Below are 8,515 nucleotides of genomic sequence, written 5' to 3' on the forward strand. Positions count from 1 at the left end.
TGGTCCACGGGCTTCGACGGGATGTATGATGCTGGAGTCGAGACGATGCTTTCTAACCTTGTACAACGCGCGGAGGAGGATGGATGGTCTGGACGCGCCTCTGTGACGTTGCGGTTTAGCGGAAAGAAAAAGGGGGAAATAAGTTTGGTCACGTTGCCGACTGCGGAGTGACCTTGGGGTGGCCGCAGATCGGCAGTGTGCTCAAGTTCCCAGCTAGGTATCTACGTACCGATGAAAGGGTCGAGTGGCCAGTAGCTCTTTCCATGTCATCAATTTCCAAGCTTCTCTTTGTTTGCTCTGCAAAGGGCAATGCGATGTCGCGGCTCTCGTGCCGCAGTGGCGGGAAGGTGCGAGTGACTTATGAACCTGCCAGGCTGCGACGTCACGTCACCAGGTACGCGCCTAGCCATGCATTTGACGTACGATTCGATGTACCGGACCCTTTGACCCCTGTCTCCGAGGCTGCTCCCGGTGCCTGGCGTCGGCCCTTCACTTGCAGCTCAGACTGGACCCACCCGATCAGATTGCATCGCATCGCATCGCATCACATCAGGGACGTCGTCGACTTGCCGTCCACAAAGTCATCCCGGTTCCCTCGATCTGGCCTCGTTGCCCGTTTTCCTGATGACCTCTACTGCTGGTTCGGTTCGTGAGCCAGGGTCGACGACAAAGAACCTCCATCTCAAGGTGCGTGTCCGGGTGTGACGGCAACTCGACCCGAGTCCCCTGGAGCAAATCTGGTCAATCCTGATCCTGGCGTCATGAGGCCGACTCTCTTGCCAAAATTCGCGAACCATCGCCACATTCTACGGATTTTGCGCTCCAGGGAGAGACGCTACTCCGCAAAGGTTATAGACGAGTCCCAACCGACCATCAAAACAGCGGCGGACCTCAGGACCTGGCACCCCGAGACCAATGTTCCGGATGTCCATCTGTGCGGATGGGTACGCTCTGTCCGCAAGAGCTCAGGCGTCCGTTTTGTTGATGTCACGGATGGGTCGTCAATGCGCCCAGTTCAGGCTGTTGTAGACAAGGCATTGGCAGCAGAGTAAGTTGCCCTACAGCCAGTTCTTTGTACGCTCAACCAAGCTAACCGTTTCGACAAAGCATACGACCTGGTTCTGCTGTTCGTTTGAAGGGACGGTGGCACAATGAAGCCGGTATGAGGCCACCCAGCACAGAAGCATCTGCTGTCTCAGATACCTGCTCTAAGCACACTCAGCTTGTACTTGGAACAGATGGAATGGAGAGAGGCGCCGAGAGAGCCCCAATGATTCAAGAGCTTCATGTCAAGGAGGTGGAAGTCCTCGGTGTATCTGATCCCCAAGTGAGTCGGTTCCAGCTGATATTGATCGCCGTCAAAGTAGCACACTGACCTTTTGTCTGCCAAGACTTATCCAATCCAGAACAAATATCAGACCCCAGAGACCTTGCGCTACATTTCGCATCTACGGTCTCGAACGCCACTCAATTCCACGCTTCTTCGCCTAAGATCTGATGCTACCTTCATACTCACTCAGTTCTTTTTCAACGAAAAATTCCAGCAGACACACCCTCCCATCATCACCTCATCTGACTGTGAAGGCGCTGGCGAAGCCTTCATCGTCAAGACTGGCTCAAGGGCGGAGTTTTTCAGGGATCCCAAATATCTAACCGTCTCAGCCCAACTTCACCTTGAGGCTCTGGCACAGTCTCTTGGGAACGTGTGGACACTCTCTCCTACGTTTAGAGCGGAGCAAAGTGACACGTCCCGTCATTTGAGCGAGTTTTATATGCTCGAAGCCGAGATGAGCTTTGTCAACGATATGAGCGAGGTCATGGATCTCGTTCAAAAGATGCTGAAGTATCTTGCACAAGGCTTAAAAGGACTACGGGCTGCAAACGAACTTGCACAGAATAGACTGGACTCTCGAGACCCCGCCGAAAGGCTTGCCTTTGCGGATTTGGTCGAGCAGGAGGAACTGGACCGTCGGTGGACCGGCTTGCTCTCTCCTAGTCAGTGGCCCAGAATACCCTACAGCGAAGCCATTGAGAGGCTTCAATCTGTTGCCAACATGTTCGAACACAAACCCGTTTGGGGCAGTGGCCTTCATTCGGAGCACGAAAGATATCTAGCCAAGGAGATGGGGCTTGACAAGGCGAACAATGCCTACCTCCCAATCTTTATTACCCAATATCCCCGTGATATCAAGGCCTTTTACATGCTTCGCTCGGCATCGCCGCCGGCACAAGGCGATACCGTTGACTGCTTCGATCTCTTGGTACCGAGTCTTGGAGAGTTGGCTGGAGGTTCAATGCGCGAGCATCGCTTATTCGAGCTTGAGGAGAACATGAAGTTACACGGATTAGAGGTGCCCGGTAAGAGGCAGGACACGAGCAGCGGCCTGGGTTGGTACCTAGACCTGAGGCGCTGGGGATGTCCTCCGCATGGAGGATTTGGCCTAGGCTTCGATCGCTTGCTCAGCTACTTGACGGGCGTAGCAAACGTTCGTGACGTGGTCCCATTTCCACGTCATTACCAGCGATGCGACTGCTAGGGCAACAATTCGCATGCTCAAAATGCCAGCGAAATACCCGTTGGCATCTTTCCCAGGCGAGGCACACGGACCGAAGAGTCTCGGCGCATCTCCGGGTTCGCGTCAAGTGTGCCGTGGTGCGTTCGGCAACGAAAGTGCCATGACGGGGGCGACTCACTAAGCTTAACAGCGTGTATCACAATGTTTTGTTTGCGACGCGGCTACAACACGAGGCGAGCAGGTGTCGGTGCGGTGACACGACAGGGGACAACACGGGATCAGTGGCATGACTTTTGATGGAGAGCACGGCGGTCCTTTCGCCCGTCACACGAGACAGCAGACATCTGTCCCGGAGACGGGGGAAGTCGGCTCGGATTTCGAAGCGAAGTGGCAATCTCGGTTATCACTGTTGAGCCGCAGAACGAGCTTCCAGGACGCCGAACGCCGCCATATCATCGGTACTGTTTGTTTTCGGAATGCCCAATAACTGTATAAAGGAAAAAACCAGACCAGGAACGTGGACCGGGGGGGAAAGTGGTGTTCAAATGGTCGCCTCGAACATCGCCGTCGCCAGCAAGAACTCTCCAGCACCTTGATTTTGAAGTCTATCTGTACACTAGTCGAAGAGACGAAGAGACCCTAGACCCTATACTCAGCTTGAACATGGATAACATACGGTGCAGATCAACGCGGAACAGACACGTCTGTATGTTTTGTCTTCGCATTTACAAAACAGTCACTGCCGTGAGACGAGGCAAGCCTCTTTCTTGTAACCTCCTCTTGTCCTTAAAACTCAACACTCGCGCCAAGCAGCACCTTGATCGCACGTCTCATTCCCAGCGCGTCAAAACCCGCCACGAGTCAACCGGACCGAGTCATCTCGCAGCCTTTCAGAGCACGCCGCTGCTGAAATGAGCCGAAATCTTTGTCCTTTTCCCCATCGGCCAGCTCACAAAAACCGCGCCGCCTCGTCGCCGGGCAGGCAGCCAAACTACCATCCTCATCGTCCACTTCGCCCTCTTTTTCTTCCTCCTCCTCCTCCTCCTCCTCTTCCTCTTCATCCTCCTCACCTTAGCCTCATCGCCGCCATCGCCATGGCCCGCAACGCCCCTCGGGGCTGGCAACCACACCAACACACACGGACGCGACGGGCCAGAGAGGCCAGTGAAGCCATCGCGATGGCCGTTCAACCCGCAGCGGGCCTAAGAGAACACCAGTCGAGAGTGATAGGCGCTCTCCTGGGCGTCCACGCGGGCGACTCCCTCGGCGCCAGCGTCGAGTTCCAGTCGCACGCGCAGATACGCAGACGCTACCCCAACGGCCTGGCCGACATCATCGGCGGCGGACACTTGTCGTGGCCCGCGGGCCACGCCACCGCCGACACCGACATGACGCGCGGCGTGCTGCTCGCGTACCGCGCCGCCCGACGCAACCCCCGCCAGGACGTCGCCGTGCTGGCTGGAAACAACTTCCTCGCCTGGTACAGGGGCGACTGGCCGGGCAGGAGACCCGGCTCGCAGCCCGTGGACATGGGAGGCGCGACGAGGAAAGGCCTGGACACATTCGCCGTGACGCGGGATCCCGAGCGCAGCGGCGCAGGCAGCGGGAGCGCCGGCAACGGCAGTCTGATGCGGTGCCTGCCCACGGGGCTGTTCCAACAGGACCCGAAACTCCTGGTGAGTGAGAGCATGCGCATCAGCAGGATCACGCACGACGACGCGAGGTGCACCGTCTCGTGCGCCGTGTACAATCGCATCGCGGCCGCCTTGGTGCGAGGCACGGACCCCGATCGCGCCGTCGACCTCGGGCTCGCCATGGCGGCCGGGCTCGAGGGCCCCAAACAGCGCGGAGGCGTCTTTGAGGCCGTCGAGCTGGGCACGCGGTTGAGCGTCGAGCGCATGGCGAGCGAGGGCCCCGACCCGACCGAGTTGAGGGGGAGATGTGGCGGCTCCGTGCTGGAGACGCTGGCCGTGGCTGTTGCCGCCGTCCTCGACAGGAGGCGCCTGGAGGACGTCCTGGTGGACGTCGTGAGGATCGGGAGCGACGCGGACACGAACGCCGCCGTGGCCGGGGGCTTGCTGGGTGCGAGGGATGGCGCTGCCGCTATTCCCGCGAGGTGGAGGGCGCTGCTGCAGTTTGGCGGCGAGTTTGCTAGGATTGCGACCGAGTTGACGTAGGCCCGAGAAGGGGTGGCTCGTTTGGAACCCTTCTTGATCGGGTCTGCCTGCCGTTTCTTCAACTTTGCATTTTCGACCGGTTGGGGCTCGGGAATGCCCATCGCCTTTGGCTGGCGCGTCTGGCACGAGCAAAGCGCTTCACGACGTGTCGCGAGCACATGACGAGAAGGATTTTGGAACCAGCCTGCAATTGCAAGTTCCATCACTCTACCACCCTGGACTGAGCGAAAGGTGGGAAGAAAAGAAAGCCAAACTAAACCCCTAAACCCAAAAAAAAAACCGCCAGACACACATCACAAACTCAGTGAACAACCATACGTTGAGAAGTTTTTTTTTTTAAAAAAGATAAAAGAAGAATAAACTAGGCGCATGCCGCAAAAAGTCTACCTTGCAGCGTGTTTCATTAATCCCTCTTCCAAAAAGTACATGGGTTCGATACACCCGACAAAATCAGCAACATGTTGGTGTTGAAGAGGCACAGAGACACAGAGACGGAGCGAGAAATGGGATCAAGACAAGAAAAGTACTACCAGCCAAAAATGTCGGCCAGTCAGTCTAGGCTGACAAAATAGTTCAACAGGGTCGAGTCAGACGGTCAGATTGATACGGATAGATAGATGTGTGAACAACCTTTCATCCTCTTCAACATAGTAACCAACTACGGATCATGCTACACTAACCAGTATCACCGGTTTAGAGGTGTACGTCTAGACAGACAACCGTGCCTTGTCTCGCTTGTCTTGATACCGTGTCACCACGGCCAGGGACCTCCGCAAGATATCGGGCGCACAGGCATAGGAGTTGCGAGTTACGGAGTACACCGTCAACACTGAGCTGAGCAGCCGGTCATTGATGTGAGGCCCGTTCGTTTGCGACTCGTTTGCAACTGGGCTCGATGCAAATGCATCCCCGGCCGGGGAGGGCAAGGAAGGGGGAGTCAGCCAGTGTCCGGGCCGACTGCATGCAGCCCAAAACGCAAGGACCTGGGCGTGCCGACGAAAACAAAGTCGACTCGCGGCGACGACGAGCAGTTCCGGAGGACGTCCCATCAATCCCGGAGCGCTGCCGCCTTGTCGGCTGCAAGGCCTCGCTCGAGCTTCGTCGGCTGCCCGTGGCCCCCATGCCCATCCATCGGGCTTGCCTGGCCATTTGCCTGCCTTGCCATGTGCCCAGGCATGTAAGGATTGACGGACGGGCGGCCGGATGTTGGGTAGGTCCGTATGGTGAGGAGCTTGCAAGCATGAAGATTGATGAGGCAGAGGAAGCCAAGCCAGCTCGTCACCGTCACCGACTCACCGCTTGCGACATGCGAGCTCCCGTGTTTGGTAGGACTTGGTGTTCCCATGTGCCGATACAACTACGTGGCGACTAACGACGGAGTACGTAGCAGTGCTTTGTGTGTTTGGACTTTGTCATGCCAATTGCTGCATATTCGGCCATGTATCGCGTCTCGGCACGTTGCTGGCGTCGGCTGCCTGGTGGGCAGATTGACTCTGCCGCTCCTAGACGTATGAATCAGGTTGAGAAACCACACCACACGCCCATCGCGTCAACCCTCAAGGACCGGCCCTTTGCACACCGCGATTCTTCGGAGCGACAGACGACGCGTTGCATAGCCGGGACACCAGGCGCCTCGCATCTCGTTCTGTCGGGCGTCCAGATTGTGACCCGAATGAAAGCGCAGGAGTCTGCATGATTTGCGAGCCGAGTCGCTAGGACCGACCGATTTTGCGTCCCCGATATCTGGACGACTGGTAGAGTTTTGTTCTTCACAGCACCAAAGTCCATGACGCGAGGCAACGTTTTCGTGACGAGGAGCGTCGCCATGGTGCTGTGGGACGACTAGTCACCATAGCACATTACAGCCCCTGGGTTGGTAAACCTTACCTATACATTGAGCGTGATTCTTTGTCCAGCTTGTTTGCTCAGCGTTGGCACTCGGCTTAAGGTTTGGTCGTCGGCTTCTAGGTTTATGCAATGTCCATGAAAGTGAAACGCCATGCACGAGCCGTGGCTGCTTTGGGTAAATTGCCCAGGAGAAAAGGGAAAAAAAGCTACCAAAAAACTCTATAGAGTCGATGCTGTCCCTGCGTCATGGGTCACACAGCACGTATGAGGCTGCTTGCTGGTTTCACATGGGCTCGTTGCCGAGTAATACGTTGCCCTGTTGAACAAGACACGGGAGTCTTTTGTTTGTCAAAGGGCGAGCGAGCGAGCGAGAGAGAGACACGCTACGCTCTCTTGGTTTGCCTTTGTGCCGGGATTTGTGACATTCACTTTGACACATGCATCTGTGCATGTTTGTGTAGTGTTCGGCAATTGGCCTTGTGCGTGCCGCCTGCATGTTTCACTTACTGGTGGTTGTCTCGCAATCAACAGAGCACTGCGGAATTCCATCGTGTACTCGGTACCCAGCACTGGTCCTAACATACGATTACTGTGTTACCTCGACTGGAGATTTTCTGCAGATTAAGCATAAATGTTTTGACCGTGAGACCTTGGTACTATGCGTCAAGCGATTCATCCGCAAGATGGGGAGCGAGGAGGGCTCCGTCGATGTGCCGCCTGGCTGGCGTATCAAGCAAAGGGTGGTGAAACAAGCTGAGCAGTGAGCACTATTGATCGACATGGCAAAATAGCAGCATCTCCTGGGATGGTGAGGCCGGTGAACGAGGGCCATGCCATCATGCCCCGTGGCTCTGCGCCTCCAAGGCTGCTTGCCGCTCTTCAAGTCACTGGTGGTCTGTCTAGTCACGGCGCATCGACGAGTCCACGTCGAGCTCGCGCGTGTCTCGCCTCGTACCTTTTTAAGAGTCACAATAAGCATATCTCGCGGGCGTGAGGGCGCAAGGGTCCGGCGCCATCCAAGCGCATGGGAGCAGCAGGGAGCACCCCTTCTGGGTTCTGGACTCACCTGTGGCGCCGCTGGTCTTGGGGGTCGGTCTTGTGGTGTTTTGGGAGTCCAGCTAAGCATGGCCAATCTGGGGATGACCAGGGCTGAGGCTATTGGCCACCAGCCGTCCACGACGGATGAGTCGGCAACGGTTGGCTCGGACCATTCTCTTTTCGAGCGCTTCCTCACGGGGGATGGAGGGGGTTTCGGCGTGTGTGATCGACGACGTCGCCCTCGCCGACGATCTGGTGCGCACGTCGTTGCGCACACAACTTGTCCCTCGAGTCCCGCAAGTCTCTCGACGTGACTCGACGCTGTGCAGCCTGCAGGCGGGAGGTAGCAGTCGGCTTCAGAACCCAGAAAGTCAAAAAGGCCAATCTGTCCTTTTTTGCTTGCGGCTGTTTGTGGACGGAACCAAAAACAACAATAAAACAAGAAACAAGGCCGTCGTCAGTGCGAAACGCAAATCCAACGGAAAAAAGTGGGTTGGCGCTGACCTGGCTTGGTTCGTGACAATATTTTGGGTTTTGGCCGCTCTGGCCGCAGAGGAAATTACGTACGTCTTGACAACCCAACCCCGGTGGTGTTGGAGAAAAAGAAAAGAGGAATAAAAAAAGTTTAAAATACAAAAACAACAAAAATCATTGGCCACGGACTCGCTCACTCTGTCTGTAACTCTTTACTCGGTACAATCCTGCGCCATGGATAATCGCGCAGAGAGCAACGGGTCTGTAAGCACTGACAGACAGACCGTGTGCTCCGCCACGTTCGATGAGATACAACGGCAACGGACATGGAACAAACGGCACAAACCGCAAACAGACCGCGTCGCACGAGACGTCTATTATCACGACGACCGCCGCCGCCGCCGCTGCCAAGGGAGAAAAAAAAAAAAAAAAAAAAACCTTCGGGAAAAAAGCTTGTGTCCG

At 56.2% G+C, this 8,515-nt stretch overlaps 2 protein-coding genes across 2 annotated transcripts; both read left to right on the forward strand.

Annotated features, from left to right (window-relative positions):
* Positions 1-761: 761 nt before the first annotated feature.
* On the forward strand, positions 762-2,537 carry MAM_01084 (Aminoacyl-tRNA synthetase, class II (D/K/N)-like protein; the record flags this gene model as incomplete). Its single annotated transcript, XM_040819883.1, has 3 exons — positions 762-1,048; positions 1,108-1,327; positions 1,392-2,537. The coding sequence occupies 3 exons, from the start codon at positions 762-764 to the stop codon at positions 2,535-2,537; spliced, it is 1,653 nt and encodes a 550-aa protein (XP_040683148.1).
* Positions 2,538-3,694: 1,157 nt separating this feature from the next.
* MAM_01085 (ADP-ribosylation/Crystallin J1) lies at positions 3,695-4,693 on the forward strand (the record flags this gene model as incomplete). Its single annotated transcript, XM_040819884.1, has 1 exon — positions 3,695-4,693. The coding sequence occupies one exon, from the start codon at positions 3,695-3,697 to the stop codon at positions 4,691-4,693; it is 999 nt and encodes a 332-aa protein (XP_040683149.1).
* Between the last annotated feature and the right edge of the window lie 3,822 nt (positions 4,694-8,515).

Source organism: Metarhizium album, assembly GCF_000804445.1.
Source record: "Metarhizium album ARSEF 1941 chromosome Unknown scaffold_1, whole genome shotgun sequence".
NCBI classification, from domain to species: Eukaryota; Fungi; Ascomycota; class Sordariomycetes; order Hypocreales; family Clavicipitaceae; genus Metarhizium; species Metarhizium album.